Raw genomic sequence first — 24,644 nt, 5'->3', positions numbered from 1 at the left:
TCCAGTTATTCCAAGTATTACGCAATACTGGCAATGGCACACAGAGAACCAATGTGGTATCATTATCAGCTGCAGCTGTTCAGTTACTCAAAAACCTCCCCCACCAGACCTGTAGCTTTTAAGACACAGCAAAAAGGGGAGTATGTTGACATCCAGGTGATACTGAACTTAAAGTAAATATCAGAGTGAAAATCCTGGAGCAAATGATCTTCCCTTTCCGGGAAAGAAACCACAACATATGCAAAAGTATTTTTATTTAAAATAACATTCAATCCAGCCTACTATAAAGGCTAGAAAAACCTCTTGCTTGTAACTTGCAAGTTCAGCGGCTCATGTCACACGGGCAACTTTTAAAATGCCAGGAAAGCTAACGACATCTAGCTTGCATAAATACTCAAACCACCAAAACCAAGCAAAATTCACCCCTGGCTAGAATGTACAGAGGATCCTCTGCACGTGGATGGAGATGGCATTGCACATCATCTGCTGTGGAAATCAGCTACATTTCTCATGTTTGAAACTTAAGTCTGTGGTGTTCACAACCCAGTTTTCCACAAACCTCAGCTGGTTAGCCTTTTTCTTCCTTTTCTTCTAAGAGGAAAGAAACATGTCAGGTCTTTGGGCCTAAAAAGGTACCTTTTAGTCTCTAGCAATGAATTTTGACACATGTCCATTTGACAAGACGACACAGGAAAATACGTAATTAAACATTCTTTATTAATGATTTCAGAAGTCATCTTCTGAGTCATAATCCTCAATTTTTTGCAGCGGCCGCTTAATACCAATTATTAAATCTATGGAGAGGAGCTCTGTAACACAATGAAGAACTGAAATGACTAACTGGTATTTGCAATACACCAGTTCTAAGCCTTTCTCATTCACAGGCAGTGGCTGATTTTTTCTGAGCGAATGTATGGCTGTGAGATAGAATTTGGTAAAGCTGTTTTGTTCTGTTGTCTTGTACAAAGACTTGGGAATACTTAGCAAAGCATCGGCAACTACATTAGATATGACTGCCACCTCTGACTGCTCAACCTGTTGTGCATAGTACTGAATATAATAATGTAACAGAATTTCGAAGTAACCTCCGACTGGCAAAACTGATCCTGCTTCTATGAGGGCATCTGAATAATTCTGTGTAATACTTACACAACTCTTTTCATGTTTAGATGGAACTATATTGCAACTTGTTTTCTCTAGGTCTTTGCCAACACCTAGGCGTTCACACACAGTGACTGTATTAACATTATGCGTTGCCGATACAGCCGTGCTGCAGTTCCTTTGACCGACTACAGGTGAATCACTTCTATGGTCCTCGTGCATGTTGCTCCTATGTTCGCATTTTGCATGCTGTTTCTGTACATTTCTTGAAGAGCCATCTCCTTGACTGGCAACATCGAATTCTTTGATGTGCAAGATAAGATTTGAGGGTATTTGCAAGTCTGTCTGCACCCATGCTGGGTATTCACTTCCCTGCAAATCAGGGTTGACAATTTGTGTCTCCGTTTCATCCCTATATGCTTTCAGTTGGTGTTCAGAAACCTGATTACTGTTACAAGAAATATTTTCTATTACGAGTTGCTTCTGAATAGCTGAAGAATGCCAACTGCAAACATCTAAGGCTTCAATCTGGCTTTCACCTTCTCCTTGGTGTTCCTCCCTCCGATCAACTGTTTTAAATAGCTGCTGCAACATTGTAAATGCCCCTTGTAAAGCAGCAGCATGCTGCTCATTAACACCCTCAACGGGCCCACAAAGAATAAGGCAATGGGGCTGAAAGGCGCACACGCTGGTGAAGCCAATGTGAACACACCTTTTTGATCCGAGCAGCAAGGGCTGGCAAAACGTTGCCACTGCGGTTTCAGTGATTTCTCCATCTGTGTTATCACTGAAAGGCATATAAGGCGACACTCCTGTAATTTCACAGATAAGGGCCACTTCTTCCAACGATAAGCACTCTACCACTGAGACACCGTATAATTTTGCATAGTGGATAATGACCTCCTCTTGCTTCACGCTCGACAGTAACAGCTTAATGCTATTGCGCTGCAAGCGTTTCATTAAGGCTTCCGTCCTCTGCGTGATCCAGCACAGGGAAGCCTGGTACTGGCCCTCGGAGTCGACGACGAACTCGGTGCCGGGGGCCGAGAGGGTGGGCCGGAGGGCCTCGGTGACCAGCACGGCCCGCAGCTCCCCCCCCGCCGGGCAGTAGGCCGCGAAGTCCCTGCAGAGGACGAGCCCGGGCAGGATCCTGGAGCTCGCCACGGGGAGGCCGGCCACGGCGGCGTGCAGCTCCGCGAAGCGGCGGCCCAGGAGGCGCAGCACCTGCGGGCGGGGGCCGGCGGCCGGGGCGCAGCGGCGGCAGTACTCGCTGCAGAGCCGCGCCAACGGCCGCCGCTCGCCCGGCCCCAGCCGGCCGCCCAGGTAGGCCTCCAGCAGCGCCTCCAGCGCGCCCCACTCCGCCTGCCGCCCGCCCAGGGCCCGCAGGTGCCGCCGCAGGCCCCGCGCCACGGCCCGCTCCAGCACCTGCGCCTCGAAGGCCCGCAGCGCCCGCCGCAGGCCGCCGCCGCCCGCCGCCCGCAGGCCGCCCAGCACGCCGGCCAGCAGCACCACGAACGTCTTGGCGCCGTCCCCCGTCGCGGCGCGGTGGCTGCAGGCGCAGGCCGCCATCATCCTGCGGGCACACGGGCGGTTAGGGCGCCGCGCCCCCCGCCCCGGCCCGCCCCCGCCCGCCCCGCCGCGGTACCTGGCCGTCGGCGGCTCCAGGCTGAGCGCCTCCAGCAGGCGCCGCCCGTCCCGCGTGAGCAGCGCCTCCCCGCCGGGCCGCACCAGCAGCGCCCGCCCGCCCCGCGGCCCCAGGGCGCCGCGCACCGCGCCCGCCAGCGCCGCCGCCTCCTGCGCCAGCCGCCCCAGCTCCGGCCGCGCCGCCATGGCGACCGCCGCCCCGCCCCTTCCGCCCGGCGCGCGCACGGGCGCACCGCCCCACGCCGCCGCGCCGTGAGGGAGAGACCCCGGGAGCGGGTGCGGGCTGCGGCAGCCGGCCCGAGCGACCGGCGCACAGAGCCCAGCGGCGCGGGCACGACACGTCTTCATTGGGTGCGGCGGCACCGCCGGGCCCGGCTCCCGGCCCCGGCCCGCCTCCGCCGCCCCGTAGCAGTTCAAAAGCCCTCGAGAGCGCGGGAAGGGCGGCGGCCGAGCGGGAACGCGTGGCGCGGCCGGCCCCGTGCGGTGCAGGCACTTCCCCCCCGGCCAAGCGAGAGCCGCTGCCCGCACCGGGCCGGGCCCTGCCCCGAAGGGCAGCGAGTCGAAGCGCTCGGCCCGCGGGGCTGCGGCCGTTTCCGTAATGCCACAACCGACGTGTAGTACAGCTCCATGTGGCAAACACCAGCCCCGCTCCTGGCTCACCGGCCAGAAGAGGGAGAAATGCAGCGTGTTTCGGCAGGTGATTTCCCGCCCCCCTCCCCGAGCCTGACAGGAAAGTCAGTCTTCGCACACAAAAGCCCTCACACAAAAGGTCAGATGTTACATATGGCACAAACTTTGACAACTCTTTACATGTCTCAGAACAGCAAGAAACCCATCAAGAAGGCACTGTTTACAATACTTGAACATCTGCTAAATTTTCTGTGATTTGAGGATACCCTTGAAATAACAATAATTAAAACTTACAGATGTACAGAATCCTTGTTATACGTTATTTACACAACAGTGGTGAAGCAACAGCCTTTAAGAAACTATGTGAAACATTGAATCCAAAGTCTGTTTTTATAAACAGTCTAGCAAAAAAGAAAATTGCCAAAGGCACAGGAGGGCAGCAAAAAACAAACAAAAAAAGGAAGAAACCACCTTCATTACATTTTATGGGACCCTTCAAATAAATTATGAGGTTTAATTGAGCAGGGGAACAACCAGGCTATACCCTCATTAAGTAACGTCAACTATTTAAAAGGAATCAAGATGTGAAATGCAAGAATCGTCATCTAGTGCTGAAACTGATACTTAATACATTTCACATGGCGTATTTACTTTTTCTTAGCTTAGGTCCTCTTTACCTAACTAGGCAACCTGTACCTAAATGACAAATTAAAGGCTTAGAGTGCATTTGAAAAAAACAAGACCAAACCAAAAGGACAAAACCACGTGGCAACAAATTCTGAAAATATTTCCTGTACAAGAAAAAAAAAACAAAACAAAACAAACAAGATTTGTAAATCAGCTGTGAAAACAAGTGCTGTTTTGAACTTTAAAAACTAGTAGGAGGTCACAGCTCTCAAACACCTGCAAACTGTACAATTAATTTTTATGACTATGTGCAGGCAGAGCTCAGTGTTACGTACGCAATAGTCAAGATCAGCTACACACCATGCCTCAAAAGGACAATGGTGTTGTGCTGAAGAAAAGGCTTCACACATGCCTGTGACCAGCTGTACTGTAAAAATCAGGCAAGAAATTTATTTGTTCTATTCACATGAGGGATCATCATAAAAAACCCGGCAAAACAGAAATGACAAGGTTTTCAATGTACTTTTCAAAATTTAAGGTATTACACAGTCAAGCAGAAGTCTGTGATTTTACTTTTTAAAGTTTCACCATATATCCTTTACCTTCCCTAAAACCTCTTTGACAACAGAATTAAACTCAAAAAAATAAGTTGAAAAGGGAAATAAATAAGCACAGGCCTTTTGCCTCCGTTCAAGCCTTTTACTCATCTTGAGCTGAGTATGAATTTCAGATATGGAGTATATGTTTAATCTGACATTGTCCAACACAGCACTGCCAGCCAACTGGCTGGGTCAAATCCACTTACTACCATGCAGTCCACGTAAAAATACATGCAGACTGTGTTATTAACTGATCTTGAATAGAAGTGATCAAAAAAAAACCAAAACCAAAAAAACCCCAACCAAAACCCCCAACACAAAAGGACAGAAGGATATCTCTCTTTACCAGGGAGATAAAAACTTGTAACTATCAGTCAAGAGTTTCAGCACCACATATTTAGCAGAGTATTATTTTAGGGGATTGAAGTTATTGCCCAAGTTCTCACTCATTTCCTCTTGTATTACTCTCATGTACCAAGTATCTTTAAAGGCTTGTAATGGATTTTAAGACAGGTGAAGCTTTGACATCTGAATGCAATAAGGAATGGCCAAAGTCCAGGCTGAGAATATTAAATAAATACTATATTCTGCTTGCTTTATGCCATTTTATACATGGCTAACAACTTCAGCATCTGTTTGGAGACTTAACTTGGGGTTTGGTTTCTTTTTTTTAATAGGGGGACTTTCTACATTCACAAGTTTTACCTCATCAGCTGTAGATATAACAGAAGTCCAATCAAGTCTGGTCTTGCCTACGTATACAAAAATCACTCTGGTTAAGATACCACATTCCAGAAAATGATTCAAGACCAAACGATGCTAATGGAAAGCTGTAAGAAATAAGCTGAAGTTGACTGCTTAAGCGATAAACTTCTACATAGCTGAAGCCCAAAGAAGGGGAAATGTAAAAAGAGAAGGGGAGGTGTTTGAAGGCATCAGCCACAGCAATATACAAGCTAGACTGATGAACAAGTAAACAGTATTTTCACAAAATACTGGCAAGACTGATGTAGAACAGAAAGGTAGATCACCTGGAGAGTCAGGGAGGCTGCCCAAGGCAGAGGGAATACCGGGCCATGGCAAAAACCCAAATGCGAGCCTGGAACTGTTCCACTGCCCAGAATGGATTTCATTTCTGAGAGAATCCTCTGAAAACAAACTTGGCTGCCCTTTGCATTGTGCTGCTCATCCTCCCGCTGTCTCACCTGCGTTACCAAGAGTACTTTTGCATACTACAGCCCCTTTTTTGACTTAGTATGCTTGACTGGCACACAGAATTCACCAGGTAAACACTGGCACTACTTTTTTTTTTTGCTGGAATTTTACAAGTTCTATACATGCATATATTTCTTCAAATAAAAACATAAGAAACCCTGGTTTTAAATTGAAACTTAAGCTTCACATTAAACTGCATGGCTACAGCATAATGAATACATGCATGTGTGTGTTCTGTTAGGTAGTATATATCGCAGTAAGGAGGAATTTAACAAAGACTTAGGGTTTCACTCCCTTTTGTTTTGGTGTGTGTGCTGTTAGCCATCCCACAGTTTCTGAACACCTTCCTCTTGCAAATGAAAATGTGTGTTTACAAGTGAACTCACTATGGTGCTTGAATTCTGTTCTACATCGTCTCTCTTTTGGGAGGTTCAACTCAAGCTACATAGTAAGCACACCTCTGCACACAATTTGTTTCAAAAATAAGAAAAGTCCTGGCATCAGCAGTCTGTCCACTTACTGTGACATGGCCATACACAAATGCAAATTCAAAGCTGTAGATCTATCAAGACTTACAAACATACCATAAATCCTTGACATTTGCAATTCATGAGAGAGATTGGACCAAGACAGTACCTTCCTGGGTGCTGTACTGTTAAAAATGTGCTCTGTACAACAGATGCAGGAATGTTTTTATGAAGAATCTGAAGTTTTAAAACTATAAAAATAAAACCATCTGGCTTACAAGCCACTATAGTATTTCAAGATAAAAACTCATATTTCCAAAACAAAGACATTACATTGCAGAATTCCCAAAGACTTCAGCTTTTTACTTGCCAGTTCCTAACACTCGCGATTGTTGTATAATAATGTATTTGTTTGACCTTAAACAAAAGTTTACTTCCAAACACCCAATGCCATTTACAAAAACTGTTGGCTACTTCGAAAGTTCCTTTGTTACAAAAATGGTAAGTTTAAATGTAACAAAGTATGCTCATTTCTCATTCTACCATAACAGGAATCACATCCTACCTACAAGGTCTGACCTCTGAATTTTTAACTTCACCTATTCCAAGGTGGAGATTCATCAGCAGAGCATATGATGTAATATAAAACACAAGGCTGATGTCATATGTCTGCGAGAGAGAGGCACACACCAGAAGCAAGAGTGTACTGGCACTTACATAATTCTTACTTCAACTGGGTAGATGGGAGTATGATTCTGAACCATGAATGCTGAGGCAAAGTTCTGTAAGTTGTTGCTACAGGGCTCTTTTAGATAATATTGCATCATTTAATGTCCAACTTAAAATATGGTCCCCAGTAACAGTCTGATCATTCCAGTTCAGAAAGGCCCTTGTTCATGCTTCCTATTTGAACAAGAAATTAATGACAAGCTGTAGCAGAACCACGAGTAAAATGAAGACATAGTGCTTAAACTGCAAGAAGTGGTAGTCCACAGGTGGTGAATTAGAAGTGACTCTGTTTCGTAGAGCCATAATGTCCCTGTAAGATAGAAAATAATATCCTGTAAGTGACAACCTAGACAATTTGGCATTTTCTAGCATGGTCAGGCTCCCTACAGAAGACAGCTTTTGAGAGAAATTATGAAACATCAATGAGCACTCAACATTTGGGAAGAAGGGTAGTTTAAAGACATCAAGGTTCTAAAACAGAAAGATACATAACAGCCTCCGAGGGAAAAAAAAGCTAGAAGATTAGTATTCCCTAAACCATTTTAAAGCATTTTATTTAGTGCTACCTTTTAATGTCTTCTTGTGTCTCCTTTATAGATTCAATGGCACTCTGCAGTTCACCAAGGTCTGCCCCTTTTTTCCTCATTCTTGTATTATGCTTCAGAAGTTGTGCTAGGAAGACACAAAAGCCAGATGTAATTCACAGAATTGACTGCTAAGTCGAAAAAGGAACAAAGTACTAATGACAAACTAAACCAGTTGCAAAAATGAGGAGAAAGTTTGCTAACTAAGCTTCTACTGGAAACTAAAGCTTTATTTCAGAGTCACCTCTAGCACAGGACAGCAAGTCAAGTGCTTGAAATGTCTTAAAACAGTCACTATATTCTTTAATTTCTGCAAGCATTACCAACAACAAAAATCTGCCTTCTAGCAACATACTGATCTACAAATTAAAATAATTTATGTTGTTTTAAGAAAAGAGTTTACAAACACCATTTCCCGCCCCCCCCCCCCCCAACTAAATATGTGCAGCACTTAAGCCTACCTATGCTACATACTGATGTTTAAGGGGACAGGAAAGTTTGCAATTAAAACCATGACCCATTCTGCTCCTTTGTTTTTCCAGAATGTGCTTCACATTGGATAGAACTGTGGTGTCAAGCATGCATTATTTCATAATACATACATCGATATAAGAAAAGTATGTGTGACTACAGAACTCTGTTTCACTGTCAAATAAATTCATTATTTCTGTACCCAAATACATCTTTTCCTACCTTCACTCCCAGAGGAATCCTGGTTATCAGGCTCAGGGGATGAGAAACCACACTCTCCTTTCTTCTGACTGGCTGGCTTTCGTTTCATTTTTGGAACACTAACCTACAATTGACAAACTTAGGAATTATTTCCAGATAACCAGACTGAAGCAAAGTGGCACGTTCTAATAGAAATAGTTAAAAGCATGAGATCTAATACAAGTCCAGGTTGAAATTTTTGACGTATAAGCAATCTGAAGTTTGTGCATCTTCCCATTTAAGGGAAAATACACATTAAACTGTTGAGTTCAAGTTTGCATATTTTATATTTCTATCCAAGTCATCTCTACCACATAGGATGCAACACAGAAGTGAAAGACTACGGGACTCAGTAAACTACATTTTTCTAACAGCAGCATTTCCCATTGCTCTCAATGCTTTGATGACCTTTACACACACAACACAACATATATACCAGTCCCTGGATCTTGCTGCATGTGCTAACAGAACTGGAACATACCATTGGTGTCCGATGTCGAACTTTGGTTTGGATGGTGCCATCTTTTTCAAATTGGATCATATCATTCAAAGGGTCCCACGGTCTGGTACTAGACAAAGTAAATATGATTGATTAATACCACAGCAATTTAAAAAAGAAATATTTTCCTGCTCAGAAGCTATTCAGCATGAACAGGTTAAAGCTCTCTCTTCCTACGCAGAAGTCAGACATGGAATAAGTGATCTTGTCTTCCAGCTATAGCCCAGTCCTAACCTGAAGAGCCCAGAGAGCCAAAGAAATAAACTTTTACGTCCAGTTCAAACCCTCAGCCAGCTGGTAAGAGTACAAGCTGTTGTATTAACTAACAATATCACTATGAATTTATCTGGTTAGTGATATTTAGTTGTCAAACATGGAGAGGTTTTCTGCTTAACGTACAGTTACTATTTTACAACTACAGGGAAATTAGGGGATTTTAAAAATTACTATTATTTTTGTACTGCTTTTTTGGTTGGTTTTTTTTCTTTTAAAAGTTGCCTAGGAAACCGCTTAACAATCAGGTACCTCAAACCTGCTTTCAACCCGAAGTAGCTAATGGTAATCAAGGCTGGTTTCAAGAGGCACTAAGGAGCTACACACAGTTTTCTTGTTCTGATTTTTTTAAGAGGCTTTTCCAAGTATAGGTTGATACAGAATTAAGATTAAAAAAAAAAACCAACAAAAAAAAAACAAACCAAAAGACACGTAGCTCACTGGAGAACAACAAGCAGCCAAAGGCAAAGACTGACATCCCCACCAATTACAGCTTTTTCAGATAGAAACTGCAAGTCAGCTGCATGAAGATCATCCTGATGCATAGCTCTAGCGAGAGCAGATTAAGCATGGATTTCCTTTCACCTCCTCCTGTATGCCTTTTAACATGTTTGTAGCCATTTCAGATGTAGAGAATATAGACCTGTATTTACATTTTAGCTTAACCTGACTTGAACTGAATGTCACTGAAGATAATCGGGTTTAGAACTAGGCATTGCTCTCCCAGGTCTTCTGTATTTGTAATCCAGATGCCTAAATCCATAATCCAGATATGTTAGCAAATGCCACAGCTCACTGAACACATCTTTCATAGTAAGCGTAAAAGGCTGCTCTCTACATGGACGGGGTGGTGAGCCAGCATCATATGAGGGATCATACGGAAGGAGACAGAAGTTTCTTCCAGGGACTGCTGACAGCACAGACTGCTTTCTAGCACATAGTAAAATTTCCACAGCACATCCTTGAACCACAGGGCCTCAAGGAGACAAGAAATAATGCATATTAACAAGACAGATTACCCCTTGCAGCTTTAAAACCCAACAGATTTAAAGTGCAGTACTTGCCCTGAATGGTTTTAACACAGGGTTCACCAGTATGGGCAGTCAATTCAGCTGGACTACTCACAACTCTCCCCAAAGGAACAGGCATCTACAGCACTAGAAGGTTCAAACCAAGAGAGGGTGTTTCACAGAGTATTTAGTCTAGTTGGGGAATTGTCTGCTGCAGGATGTTTTGGGTGGTGAAAGTATGCGCAAACTTAAAAGAAAACCAAGGAAATTAATGGAAAATAATTCTGTTGAGAGCTGCTAAATACACAGAATCCCCGCTTGGTTCTAGGAAACCTCCAAGTTGTAAATTTGCTGAGGATATGAAGAGTACTCTGGATTCTTGTACTCTTCGCTATACACACGCTTAGGTCACTTCCCCAGTATTGCTATTCTGGTATAGAAAGGTGAAGGGTTCCCAGGTTTAGCCATGGAAATATACTTGCAGCATCCAAGGCTTCAAAGTTGCTTAATTCCGAGTGTATCATCTTTGGATATTTTACTTCTACAATCCTTGCAATGTAGAAGTGTGCTGGGTATTGAAAAAGAATTGGCAGAATGTGAATGTCCTGTGAAAAACCATCAATAGTAAAGGGCTCAGCTCCAAGCTGACTTTTGCAAGCACTGGTGAGAACACTGAATGCATCCCAGCAGTCAGAAAGATGGCCACATCTACCATCTTCCGATTCAGATCATCACAAAAAACGATTCACACTCAGGTGTGCAGGGCATATTTGACAGCCGAGCAGAGCCACATGGTCCCAGCATTAACCACTGCTGTAAACCTGTTATTCACAGAGTTATTCTAACATGTAATAAACCATTAAATAGCTCAGTTCACCTAAGCACAGGCTTTTCCCATTTCCAGACACTAGATTTTCTGATTTCCAGTTGGTATGCTCATATGTACCATATTTTCCAGTCTGGAAAAATCTGTGTAGCTGCTCTGGTCAGGCTGGGGAGGTGGGGAAAGGACAATCCATCCCCAAGAAACACTAGAACACAGGCCAGATTTGTAGAGGCACATAACCATGAAGATAAAAAAGAAAAATTCCATTGCAATAGTTAAATTAAAAATGGTTTGTTGTATTAGCAACCACTGCCTTTTCAACACTAGAAGGGCCAACTCAGTTCAGCTAAAAAATTATGCGTTTTAATTAAAATATATAAACAAGAATATCAAGTAGCATTGCTTATTTCAGGAGTTTGAACTCAGCTATATATCAAAGTTCTTTTGCTTCTTAAACACCAGGAAGAGGCTCAGCAACACTACCAAGCACTTAACAAGCAGTTTTTGTCACAAGCACTTCAGAACTCACTCAGCGTATTTGTAGTGCCATTCTCCTGTGACTGAATCCTGATCAAACAGCTTGCACGTCCACTCTTCACCCTTAAGTTTCCTCTCTTTGGCACTCCGTCTCTGAGCTTCTTCCAGGACGTATTTCTCTTGAGTAGCTTCTGTTTGGTCTTTATTATTTATTGCTTTTGTCACTTGCTGCCAAAGCCTGACAAACAAGCAGTATAGAGAGTTACAACCTCGTTGACAGAAATAACTGCAAACATTTCCTTAATTATAGGCTAAGTAAATGGACCAACCTTAAACAGAATATAACTATGCTGTAATACATGTTTTATCAACATTTCCATCAAGACCTCCCATGATTGTGAGGTTTGTAAATAATTATATTGTATTTAACAGTGCTACTTTCTTGTTTTACAGGTCAATATCAGCACACATGGAAAAGAAAGAAATGATAATTTGTTCATAATTTGGAGATGAGTTTTATTTTATCAAAGTAATTATACATGATTCTAAAGTGAACTTACTTCTCTGACTCAAAGTCATCTTGTTCCTCAAACTTCACTGTGTATCTAGGTAATCTACGCTGCTTGATATCAGACGTTGGATTCCAGAATGTCTCCGACACATCTGTCTTCTTGTCACTAATAGTAACTTCACTGTCCTGTAACATACATAATTCAGTTACCTTAGTTGTAATAATCTCAGAGAGTGCCAAAATAACACATTAGGGAGGAATAAGCAATTCTTTTTTTGTAACAAGACTTTGTTTTGTTTTGGATGTATGTAGATAAGAATAATTACATATGCTACATATTCCACTTCTGCACGCTGTGCTAGTTCTAACTTGGAACAGAGGTGCAGCGGAACCATGACCACATTCAAAACCCAGCAGTGCCAGTGTCAACTCACCAGAAATGAAAAAGTTTATACATTTCATGCTGGTGCCATAACAGTTCTTCACAGTACTGACACATACACTAAAAACATTTTGCAAACTGAAATGCGTCTTCTTCATGAACTACTCAAACGTACACAGCTTTTCTATCTTTTAGGAGTTCCAAATAAGACTAAGTTGATTATATACTTTCTTGAGAACTGTCTAACTATGAAGTGATACTTTCTATAAAAGTGGTACTTAACACTTCCTTTAAAAAAAACTTGAGTCCTTTTTGTAACTAAGTGCTATTTTAACCTGTCTCAACTATGAGCCAGAATTATAAAATACCATCCCTCACTACTTACCCAGTGACCCTCCAAAATAGCCAGAACTTCTTTGCCAAGCTTAATTTTCCCTGATATTTGGTTAACGCTGTCATTGTTACCCAAAAAAGGCTGCAAAACAAAAAGAAATGTTTTCAAGTTTATTTTAATAGCAAATTATTTTTGCATTTATGTCAGTGTTAAGGAGAAAAGTGTATTTATGAAATGTGATGCAAACAGCCTTGATGATTCTTAATATTATAACTTACGTCATTTAATGCCCAAAACAAGTCTGATACCACCGTAAGTTGTTCTCCAATATGGTATTTTCTGAAAAGTTTTGCTAAGCAAAAGCATTGTCTAAGAAATGTGTGAAAGAAAACTGAATATATTGCAGAAAACAGTGATACAGTGGAGGACACAATAATTTGCTACACTAATTTCATCACTTTGCCAAGCACCATTTGTTACTGGAGATTAACTCTTTCAGAAGGCAGAACAAAAATGATTGCCAAGAATTTTCTTCAGCCTTTTTGATAGTCTGCACATGTACCCTATGGGCGGATGAGTCAAAATACCAACTAACACAGCCTCCTAACTTTTATGTTTCCCCTATAATTTCTATAATTTCAGCTGAATACTGTTTCCCTCTCCACGTGCACACTTCTTAACTATTTTTTCAGCTTTAAATCAGTTTCTGCCTTAAAGATGGCAAACCTATTTGAGCAGTGCAAGCCATCTATAAGTAGTTTAGAAACCTTTGTTTAGCTTTTGTGAGAATGGAGGTGCTCCTACAGCATGCAAGCTGCTAAAAATAGTCCATGTAAACAGCACTGGCATTAGGCTGATATAAATGTCAGCCAAAGCTTTACGCATCATCTTTACTCGAGGTGTCACGAGCAATTTAAAATTTACCTAGGATGGAAGAGGGGAACCTGCTAAGCTCTCCTCCAAGGGCTTTCCAGGAGTTTAAAAAAGACCCCGAACATTTTCAGAGAATTAAAAATCAACAATGTATGTAACAACAACCACACAAAATACCTGAACCACTGATCATAACACTAAACACTTCCCCTGTTCTTAACTTTCCTAGACACACACTTTTGCCACTGTTTGAGAGAAGACAGACTGCTGCTTTTTCCCCACTAAACCCATGGGAAGCCCAGGCTGGAGCCGGCTCCTGGCAGGACCTGTGGCCCCGTGGGCAGAGGAGCCCCGGCTGGGGCAGGTTTGCTGGCCGGGCTGGTGACCCCGCGGGGGACCCAGGCTGGAGCAGCCTGTGCCTGAAGGGCTGCGCCCCGTGGGAGGGAGCCCAGGCTGGGGCAGGGGCAGAGTGTGAGGAGCCTCCCCCTGCGGAGGAAGGAGCAGCAGAGACAGCGTGGGATGGACCGACCGCAGCCCCCACTGCCCGTCCTCTGCACCGCTGCGGGGAGCGGGGAGGGAAATCGGGAGTAAAACTGAGGCCGGGAAGAAGGGAGGGGTGGGGGGAAGGTGTTTTTTCTTATTTAGATGGTAATAAATTAAACTAATTTCCCCAAGTCGAGTATGTTTTGCCCATGATGGTAATTGCTGAGTGATCTCTCTGTCCTTATCTCTACCCACAAGACTTTCATTACATTTTCTTGCCCCCTGTCTGGTTGAGGAGGGAAGTGATAGAGCAGCTTTGGTGGGCACCTGGCATTCAACCAAGGTCAAATCACCACACTAACCTTCAGTTTGAATTCAATTGTTGCACTGTAGCCAGTTTTCTCACAGGTGATGTTGACTGTTCCCCCAAGCTCTAAGGTCATTGTGCCATATAGAATTCCTGCCAAAGAGAAAAAAAAAAGCCAACTAAAGTTAATATTTATAATTGAGCAGACAAAAAGCCTAAGTTCTTTGGGCACAATTCCTACAGTAAACACGTCTGTGCCAAAGGAAAAATCACCTTTTCAGATGACCTTTCCTAACGATAAGCATGATCCTTCTGCCAAGTAAGATAATCCAAACAGAAACAAAAAGATCTAAGTGAATTACAGATAAGCAGGAAAAATGGTTTAAGACATATCTTTGGTAGTGTATGCTGCTGGCTTTAGCAAGGGTTGTATTTAGTTTTATTGGAGATGATTGGAGGAGAGAAGCTTTTGAGGTTAAGACAGGAAAATAACTCTATGACAAAGAGAGCAAACAAAAACTTCACTTGAACAGAAGCAGTATGTACAATCAGACCACAGGTAAAGACAATCATGCACAACCAATGTAAGACAACTCTGATCACCTCCCTAAAGACTTTTGGAAGTACAAAGCTGACAATGCTGACTACACCTTCTTTCCCATGATTACTATCTTTCCCCCTGCAATCCAGCATTTGAAACACTGGATAGATTTTACACACAGTGGATGCATGTGCATGTATGTTTTTTTCACCGCGCACACTCTCCTTCTCCTCATGTTCTTCTACCTTTCTCCCTCTCCATCAGCTTTATTAGTCACACTAGTTCTCCTACTCTTTTGACTTGAATGTATGTACATATGTTATGTGCTTTTTAATTGTTGAGTATTATTTTTGTCACCAAAGCCATGAAAAAAAATCCAGTATTAAAAATATCCATGAAACGTAAAAAGAGGAGCTTACCAAACTAATGCCAATTTTTTTTAACTGCTAATTGATTTTCATACATCTCAAATGAAGAAAATATTATAGTTGCTGACTATGAGGCTTCTGAAAAAGAATTCTGGCAAGAGTAGATAAACTTGAATAAGTAACAGCTTAAAAATCAGCAATTCTGCAATGTCCTTTGTACTACTGATCTTCCAGAAAATTTTACAAACTATTGTGTAGTTTCCTGTAATGAAACTAAAGGTAAATGGTCATGATTTACAGTCAAATCACACAGTGAGGTGTAGATACTACATTGCCTTTTATGTTTACAAGAGGAAAATACTGGAAAAGCTCAACACTGTTCTTTAAAAAAAGCAACTCAAACAGAAAATTACTGCCAGGTAATGACAGCCATATATATGCTTTTGCTATTTATGAAAAAAATAATCTTTCTGTGCCAAAAAATAGATCATCGCTTAAACAGATGCATTTCTTCTGATAAAATATGCTACAAAAGCTCAGAACACTTTTCTCAGATGACAAACTCTAAACCAACACAGTATACTATTTAGAAATAATAAACTTCTGTTCTCATAAATTTGCCATTTAGAGAATGAAAAAACCCTCACTACCTTTACAATGAGCGTATGGCATTGTCATTACATAGTCTTCTCCCCTATTTAGGAATGTTAGCCGTCCTTCTCCCTCCAGTATGGCAGATAATGAATTCCCTGAAATTCAAAGATAAAAAGTCACATCTCTCACTCTGCAAGACAACAGTTAACTTTTCCTAATAACTGAGCAATAAAATTAAGAACATCAGTACATTCAGCATTGCAATCTATCCTGTCTAGTGAAGCTACTATAATACAGTGTCTCCAATTAAAAATTAAAGTACTCCAAAAATAGAAATATAAATTCCAAAGACCAATAGGAAAAACTTTCTAAGGAAAGGATAATACAATGATCAAAACTTTGATTCTTCTATAGCCTTCTTTCATCCACAAAACACAGCTCATTTGTACCAATTTAATACTCCTTAATAAAGGTACAAGCAAAGAAAATATTATTTACCATAAAATTTTGATTTGGCCAGAATGCTACCACTAAGGCAAAAACCATCCTTGCGGTTGCTAACATAGAAGGCAGATATTGGAGGATGATGTGATACCTGTTGAAAAAAATCCACATATTTGAAAAAAAACAACCCTAAAACAACCATCAAATCAAAAACATGCAATATAGTATAAAACTTGAGCTAATAATGACCGAATGCAAAATTCAAGCTGCACATAATAGAATACATTTAATATATAATTATATTACATATAATCTTAATCTTTAGAGATAGAGATCAAGCAAACAGCAAATTTCGAGAGTTAAGAAATTAGCACCTGACTTTTAACTGGAGAGGGAACAGAAATGCTGAAAACACCTTTCCCTCTGTCTCTCTAGTAGGAAGACACACTTAAAAGAGACACTTATAAAAGACTATGCTCACCTGGAGAGCTTTCAGGCTACTGTTCAAACATTTTAATACTTTTTCTGAAACTACTACATCATTTGGCTAACACAAAAATGCAACAAGTTTATTTTTCTTAAAAATATGTTCTGGTTATTGCAGCTACCTGTTCAGCAATGTAAAAAGTCTTGCTATTTGTCCTTGGATGAATCCACATGCAGCGGAAAGTCTCACCAAGTATAGGATTGTATGGCTTTTTTAGTCCCTAAAGAGAAAGAGAACAGACAGTAGCTGTACAATGCAGGTACAGAAACTCACAAAATGCTTTATCAGGCTGCTACTGAAGACACACACACAAAAAATAGTCTTAATGTATATACTAAAGTACATTGTACTTGATTTCATCACTTGAATATTATGCTCAGTTACTCTATTCCTCATTCTAAGGAAAATGGCATAGATTTAGTATATCTGCTGACCTATTCCAGGATACAAATAAGGACAAACAAAAAAAAAAGATATTTTTTTTGGTAGGAGAATTATTACAGACCTTTTGTCTGAAGTTAGACAATAAGTGTTCTCTTCTTTCAAAACTGTTTCCCACCAACATGACTATAAAGATTACAGAGTGTAAAGCTAAATGAAGTAGTGGAAAGAATAATCCTCCAAGGGTAGCATGTTATCACTGGAGAATGGTACACACAGAACTGGCTCAACAAAATGTTTAGTTCAACTTCTGCTCCAAGGGAAAAAAACCCAATTCAATACATAGTCTATTTTAAGCATGGCTAGGGACCACAAAGGTCCCTGATGCGTTTGTGCAAGTAACAAAAACTTAACTTTGCTTTTGAAAAATGTGTAACAATGTAACTTAAAAAGAAAAAAACTTACTCCAGCACATCCCTAAGCCCTCAAATTAGACACGACTAAAGTAAAGACAAAACAATATGTGAGAGGACACCTTTGGCTTTTTGTAGAATCCTGACAAATACCACTTCACTACTTTTTTCATGCGGTTGTAAGCATTTTCTTCAAGAGCAGCTCTATGAAACAAACAGAATGCACAGATCAAATATCAATATTGTTTCAGTTATAACACACTATCAATCGTTATGATATATCATCAATCTAGGAGCCAACTAAAACAAAAGTTTTGTGACTTTACTGTAAAACTTTCAGCCTGACTGCATCAAATTCAAAGTTTTCAAACAGTTGTCTGAAAATGGAAATCACACACAAAAAAAAATCAGAAATGGTGTTTTCATAACTGAGTTTGTTCTTTGTAACATTAAATCCTGTTCCACCCCCACTGAAGTTCTTCCATTTATGAGATACTACTTTATAAAACTGGCCTACATACATAATGAACTCAGGAGTTGAATAATATTCCAATTTACAGTCTTTAATTTATTAGCTATATTTGAGCAGGCAACTATAAATCTGAACAGAACTTAAGACTGTATTGAAACACCTCCTAGAGAAAAAAAAAAATAAACTAATTTGGAGAAGTCTTCTAACTAGTCTCCAAAAGCTAAAGCAGAAATGTCTGCAAGACAATTGCTATTAAAGTACTAAGAGTGGCCAGACTTCAAGCTCTCTGGCAGTTAGCTTTCAGAAAACAAGGATATCTGATGACTGATAAATTGTCAGACAAACATTCAAACTCTAAGCAGTCTACAATGTTGTTTAAGTAGACTGGATCAAATGTTTTAGTATACACTGTGACTCCATTTGAGCTAGGAAAAGAAGAAAAACCAGAGATAGGATTGACTCACTCGGACAGAAAGTCGGCATGGTAGTAGTAATCGGACAGCTTGTCCAGGAAAGAACGAGGTTCCAAGATAAATGTAGGCAGTACAACCTTGGACAAGTCCATTCCTGGCCGGACTTGCTTCAGTAGCGTCCAGATCAGACTTTTGTTTTCTTCTGACACTACTTCTGTCTGAGCAGCCTCCCCTGCCTAGGATGAACAAAAAACTGATTACAGAAAGGGAAAAAACAATATCCTCCAGGAGACAGGTCAATATATTCTAAGGATGCAACAAGAATAGAAAATAGCTACTTAAAATGCACGACTCTGAGAAGCTGAAGCAACTGTGGGAGAAAAATCAAGTTTATCTAAATATTAGGCTACATCTTTAACAAAGTATGATAGATACACTCTTCACCATTAAAAAACACATTTGTTTTCATCGGCCATAAACCAGAAAAATTTTAGGTAGAATGTTGTTCAGAAATCCTCCCTTAGTCCTTTCCTAGGCATCAAGTACGTTACCCTGTGTTCTCATGTGCAGAATTTAATATAGCAAAGGGCTGTTCATTCTACCACGTTTTCCCCACTACGAAAGCTGCCATGTTTATGCTTCTCACTGCCATGACCAGTCAACAGTATGAGTGGTTTTCCATAAAGAAAACCACTACTTAGGGGTAAGTGAGCAAAACCAGCAGCCACACTCCAATACGCTCCTTTCTGTCCAAGAAGGGATATGTTCTTCCTTACAGTTTCTGAAATCAAAAGTAAAAATTGTAGGAAACCCATCCCTTTTTCCAGAACAGTTCTAACACACACTCAATAATTTATTGTTAACTTAAACTCTTCAACTTTCCCTAAACTACTGTTTCTTCTAGAGTAATAAAGCACAAAGTATTTATGCCCCAAAGACATAAAAAAAAAGACAAAAAAAAATTTAAAAAAAAAATCTCATAGTTAGCACTTGTAGAAAGGGGAGATTTATGTATCTTAACCAAAACTTTAGTAACAGAAATTATCTTTATAGCAAGTAAAACATGCAAATCCCTGTGAAGATACATAAGATAACCTGCAGAAGTGGAATGGGAGCTCTAGGGCATCATATTAGCAAGCAAGGTGACATCAGAAACAGAGCAAGCCTTCCACTGAATTCTGGAGACCCCATGGCTGCTTAACTCCTCTCTTGCAGTAGAAAAAGACATGTCAGCTTGAATTACAATCTTCAACTTGAAGATTTTTACTTGAAGAAAAGAACAGGAGTAAGTCAATTGAAAAAAAAAACCAATCAACCAAACAAAAAGACAGGTAGACATGGTCAACTTCTGCTCCAGGTGGCCCTTTCAAACTGAGCACCTTCTGTCTGAGCTATTGCAGACAGTCTCATTACCTTTGTAAAAATCTAAAAAAATGTAAAAAAAAACAAACCACAAGCACAAGGGTGGAAAAGCAGAGTGTAACATGGGTAAACAGAACTTTCTCCCCCATTATTGCTGAAAACGTGAAAGACAATCCTGCAAGTCAGCTTTCAAGCATAGTCTGACCCCTAAAATATCAGCTTGCTATTTGAAGAAGCTGCTTGTTCACCGCATTAACAGCACTTTTACCTCCCCAAGTTCTTCATGACTCTGTTCTAAATAAGTAGTTTCCTTGACATCAATTGGTTCTGGATCAATGTAAGAATCATCCTGTCGCTCTGATGTGTCACTATCACTTTCTTCGCTTTTCCCCAATCCATCATTATCAGATTCCTCGTGGTCATGGTCATTTTCCTTATCGGATTTGTCAGAGTACATATCTTGATCTTTAAAGTGATGCCTTTCAATTTCACTGTCATTTAACCTACCAAAAAAAAAAAAAAAAAAAAAAAAGGAAAGCTAAATGAATCTTCAGCTTCACACAATTTCGTGTTTCCAAACCAGGATCTTAGTAAAATACACACTAAAATTGCCAGTATAGAGCCTGATATGGCAGCAACATCAAATTCACTTTGCTGCAAACATATAAAATGTACTCCTCTCACTGAACTGTCAAACACAGCAAGTTTAGAATAGTTCCATTGGAAGGGACCTGTAACGGTCTTCTAGTCCAACTGCCTCAGCTCTTCAGGACTGACCAACAATTAAAGCATGTTATTAAGGGCATTGTCTAACTGTCTCAAATACTGACAGCCTTGGGGCATCAACCACCTCTCTAGGAACCCTCTCAGTAAAGAAACATTTCCTAACGTCAATTCTGAACACCCCCTGATGCAGCTTTGAGCCATTCCCACGAGTCCTGGGAACGGATACCAGGGAGAAGCACCTCCCTCTCCACTTCCCCTCCTCAGGAAGCTGGAGAGAACAGTGAGGTTGCCCCTCAGCCTCCTCTTTCTCCAAGCTAGACAAACCCTAAGTCCTTTAGCCACTCCTCACAGGACATTTCTTCCAGCCTTTTTACCAGCTTTGCTGCCCTCCTCTGGACTGATTCGAGGACCTTCACAGCCTTTTTACAATTACGGAGCCCAGAACTGCACACAGCACACTCAAGGTGTATTCAGTGCACCCCAGAGCCACGCAGTGCTGGGGTCTCCAACCACTCCTCTCCCAATTTACACCTGTGTCCAGTCTTACTCTGTCCCAGCTGCAGAAGCTGGCATTTGGCCTTGTTAAATTTCATGCCATCGATGATTGCCCAATGCTCTAATTTATCTGGATCCCTCTGCAAGGCCTCCTGTCCCCTCAGAGAGTTAACAGCACCTCCCAGTTCGGTACTATCATCAAACTTGCTAACAAAAATACTGAACGGAACAGGCCCTGGGAGTGGGCCCTGAGGAACACTACGGGCAACTGGTCGCCAGCCAGTTGTAGCCCCATTCACTACATGCCCCTTGGCCCTGCCCTTCTGAGCTACCTCTCCGCTGAAGCGAAAATTGCTTTCACCTTTCTTCTCGCACTCCTGCCAACACCATTAAACCAGGTCTGCAGGTTTTGTTGCTTAGATAGTTAAGCATACTGAATACTCTCAGAATACACTATGACCGACCAAAGATCTACTTAATTAAACCATTAGTCTTAATTAAATTTAACAGTTGCGGCTAACTGCTGTAATTATAATCTGGGCCAGCTGCTGATATTAAGCTACTATTCATGAGTACAGGTCTCCAGCTGAACTGTACGCAGCAGCTTCACTGTTTCCATGAGGTAAAAGAAGGAGCAAAGCTGTAGCAGAGCCTGCTTGGTCACCTGTATAGGGCCTTGAATCTGGGCCCGGGGCAGTGACTTGCCTTTGCTGTGCTTTTCTCAGATGATCTATGTCAGAGAGAATTGCATTTCTCCCAGTCTGGGTCTTTATCTCAAATACAGGAGCATACTCTGTACAGCAGTACAAAATTCCTGCCCACACAGAAAAAGCAGATGGGCAGCTAAATGTTCTCCGCTAGGAGAATTTACCTGAAATAAATTTACAACCACCTGAAAGTGCATCAAATTGGTAGAAGATTACTGAGAGAAACTGTGCAGGCTTCAGATCCAGTTATTTCAAGTAATGGACTAAATCTTTTCTATTTTCTAATACACTTTGGTACCACAATTGGAATGTTTGGAAACACCATTTGTTCACCGTGCTTGTTTAATAATGTATTTCTACAAAAGCTTAAGCTCCCCAAAATCCGGCTGAAAGTATTTATTGAAATAAACTGAGTTACTCAAGGGCACTCAGATATTACACACCAAGTGATACCAGATAATTCAACTTATGTGCATTTCATTTTATATAATAGTAGGGTGAATGAATCATTATTCAACCATCCGATGATTCAAAGCTGAGACATGCTGAAACCAATTTAAATAAATATGATTATTAATTTCTTTAACCAAAGAATAGCAACTTATGTTCACATCTAATGACTTTTGTCACATGTACTAAACTACTTATTTTAAGGTGAAGCTAATATGAGATCAAGATACAAAGAATTAAAACTTTAATAGTTTAACTGAGTACTTAAACTTACTGATACGATACTCAACTTTGAGTTCCTTGAGCCAAACTTCCCTCTGTATCCACCTTGCTGGAAAAAAGGCGTTGTTTTTTGTTTTATCCACATAAAATATAAACCACAGTGCAAATAAGACATATAAAGAGAATTCAGGAGCAAGAAGAACTTGCAACCTTAGAAAGAGATTCTCCCTGTGTAGAAGTTACAACTACAAAGTTCTGCCAAAAGGACAATCAGGTTTAGCAATTCATTCACTTACGGTAAGTTTTCTCCACTGTGCAAGTTGTTAGCGCGAAGCAGACCATAGAGAGACACATGAGTACTGTCTGCTGAAGAGTTCAAATCATGTTCTTTACCTTCTCTAATCATTGTACGTTTAAGCAAACTTGAGCATTTCAGTGCCAGCTCCAAAGCATCCATCCAACACCTGCCTAAAGATAAATATATTGTTAGACTAAAACATAAGAATTAACTGAACTACACAACTTCAATTTCCTAATTTCACAATCCTGGGTCTGCTTACATTGCCTTTGAAAACACATTTCAGAGTTGTTCCATGTTACATGCACTGGATTTTATAATCTGACGGAGGCAGAAACAACTCACAACTACCCAGCTCTGGTACAATGGATGCTTCAGGGTAGGATAAGCAAGGTAAGTCATGATTCTGTTACAGCATATTCCAGCATTTCTTCCTGAATGCAAGTATGGTTCTGCCCAGGCCCTGACTGTTGAATTCCTCCAAAGCTGCCTGCAGCCCTTCTGTCATTTTGAAGACTAAGTAACTGCATCAGTTGGTAAAATTTACTTATGTAGTACAATTACAATGTGGAAAATAATCTATGATAGCATATAAATGCCATCTCAATATAAAATAGCAGATATTCTTTTTTTTTTTTTTTGCAAAACCTAAATGAATTTATGTGTTCTTTCCATTCCTTATTTTTTCCTTTCCATTTATCTAATCCATTTTTCAATACAGAAAGCAATTTTTTATAGTCCTATTTTTAAAGACGGCAGGAGTATGCTTAATTAACCAGTAGAACGAAAGCAGCTGCTAGAAATGTTACAGTCTTAAATTTTGTTTCCAGTTGTAACCTTTGAAGATGGTTGCACTGATAGTGACCACACCTTCCCAGTGATTAAGAGAGTTACAAAACTATATTTTAAGGGAATTTTTACTACTGGAACTGTATGCAGCTGCTGTACTTTATAATACACAAGTGCTTCCATTAGAAAGAATGTCCACATTAGCACTTTAGAAAGGGACTAGTCTGAGTATTTAGACATACATTAATATAGTTAAATCTGAACTAACCCCTTCCCCCTTCTCTACCCAGCCAGTGCAAGACAACTGCAAGGAATTCAAAGACAGTTTCTGCAGGTCAAAGTTTTCCTTTAATAACCATGAGAAACTACTAGTACCAACATAGCTTAATGCACTAAGTTAAGGGAGAACCTTAACAATGATTAAACTGCAATCACAGTGCTGCAACAGATGTGGTAAGACAACTGAAACCATCTCTTTCTAATAACTAACTGCTGTCACTGCAGAAAAGCACAAATATCTATTTACCATCTGATTCTGAAGCGGCTCGAATGATCAAATAACTGCTGGGCAATGGCTGAGTTATAGAACCAACTGCTTCACCTTTGGGACCCTTTAAATACACAAAACAAGCAAAAGCATCAGATATTTTATTCACTTTTACAGTTTATCATTCAACATAATAACAAGCTGACACACTGCCGGGCTATTTACTGTCACTCAGCAACATCTAATGAAGACATGAATGGGAAGGTGGACAGCCCTCTTTTACTGGATTTCTTCTTCAAAGACTTCATTCTAAGTATAGCTCCCAATTCAACCCCACTTTAAAAAGAATGGTCTTTGGGATTAAAATAATTTTTGTGTTTGTTTTTTTTTTTTTTCTTGTAAATAATACTTGACATAATAACTTGGAAATGTTCTGCTGATGCTACTTATAGCAAGAAAACAAAAGCATCAAGAGGAATGTCATGGGGGAGTCACCCTCACTGTCCAGTGATTCCTGCAGATGGGTGTAGAGAGATCACAAGGGACAAGCTTTTCCTCTTCAGCTAAGTATTTCAGCTGAAAGCAAGCAAAAGGAAAGACGTCTGTGGGGTGCTTTGAGAGACTTGATTTACAACAAATGCTGCCTCGTGGAAGACCTCATTTTTGCACAGCAACTTGCTCTTCCCCCTCCAGACCCATTCGTTCTCGACGAG

General features: G+C 40.8%; 2 protein-coding genes across 8 annotated transcripts in view; both read right to left on the bottom strand.

Moving 5' to 3' along the window:
• Window positions 1–241: 241 nt before the first annotated feature.
• BBS10 (Bardet-Biedl syndrome 10) lies at window positions 242–2,946 on the bottom strand. Its single transcript, XM_037390110.1, has 2 exons — window positions 2,747–2,946; window positions 242–2,674 (listed from the first exon to the last, which is right to left on the bottom strand). The coding sequence occupies exons 1-2, from the start codon at window positions 2,929–2,931 to the stop codon at window positions 727–729; spliced, it is 2,133 nt and encodes a 710-aa protein (XP_037246007.1). The 5' UTR covers window positions 2,932–2,946; the 3' UTR covers window positions 242–726.
• A 569-nt stretch (window positions 2,947–3,515) lies between these two features.
• The window catches only part of OSBPL8 (oxysterol binding protein like 8), a 93,465-nt gene continuing 72,336 nt past the window's right edge, over window positions 3,516–24,644 (bottom strand). For all 7 annotated transcript variants that reach the window (XM_037390102.1, XM_037390103.1, XM_037390107.1 and 4 more), the window contains 16 exons: window positions 23,971–24,055; window positions 22,654–22,825; window positions 20,026–20,260; window positions 18,447–18,631; window positions 17,633–17,714; window positions 16,838–16,936; window positions 16,284–16,380; window positions 15,842–15,940; window positions 14,338–14,435; window positions 12,671–12,760; window positions 11,953–12,089; window positions 11,445–11,630; window positions 8,789–8,876; window positions 8,290–8,392; window positions 7,579–7,684; window positions 3,516–7,322 (listed from right to left, as the gene is read on the bottom strand). In XM_037390102.1, coding sequence (XP_037245999.1) covers window positions 7,187–7,322; window positions 7,579–7,684; window positions 8,290–8,392; window positions 8,789–8,876; window positions 11,445–11,630; window positions 11,953–12,089; window positions 12,671–12,760; window positions 14,338–14,435; window positions 15,842–15,940; window positions 16,284–16,380; window positions 16,838–16,936; window positions 17,633–17,714; window positions 18,447–18,631; window positions 20,026–20,260; window positions 22,654–22,825; window positions 23,971–24,055 — 1,998 coding nt within the window. In that variant the 3' untranslated portion in view covers window positions 3,516–7,186. The remainder of the gene's footprint in view (window positions 7,323–7,578; window positions 7,685–8,289; window positions 8,393–8,788; window positions 8,877–11,444; window positions 11,631–11,952; window positions 12,090–12,670; window positions 12,761–14,337; window positions 14,436–15,841; window positions 15,941–16,283; window positions 16,381–16,837; window positions 16,937–17,632; window positions 17,715–18,446; window positions 18,632–20,025; window positions 20,261–22,653; window positions 22,826–23,970; window positions 24,056–24,644) is intronic.

The sequence above is a fragment of the Falco rusticolus genome, chromosome 5 (assembly GCF_015220075.1).
Source record: "Falco rusticolus isolate bFalRus1 chromosome 5, bFalRus1.pri, whole genome shotgun sequence".
Taxonomy (NCBI): domain Eukaryota; kingdom Metazoa; phylum Chordata; class Aves; order Falconiformes; family Falconidae; genus Falco; species Falco rusticolus.
This window is presented reverse-complemented; position numbering and strand designations above follow the sequence as displayed.

Bases quoted from the DNA above. Each gene is read 5' to 3' on its own strand.
- BBS10 (XM_037390110.1), bottom strand. From the start codon at position 2,931: ATGGCGGCGCGGCCGGAGCTGGGGCGGCTGGCGCAGGAGGCGGCGGCG. The intron at 2,675-2,746 runs GTACCGCGGCGG...GTGTGCCCGCAG, and splicing joins CTGGAGCCGCCGACGGCCAG to GATGATGGCGGCCTGCGCCT.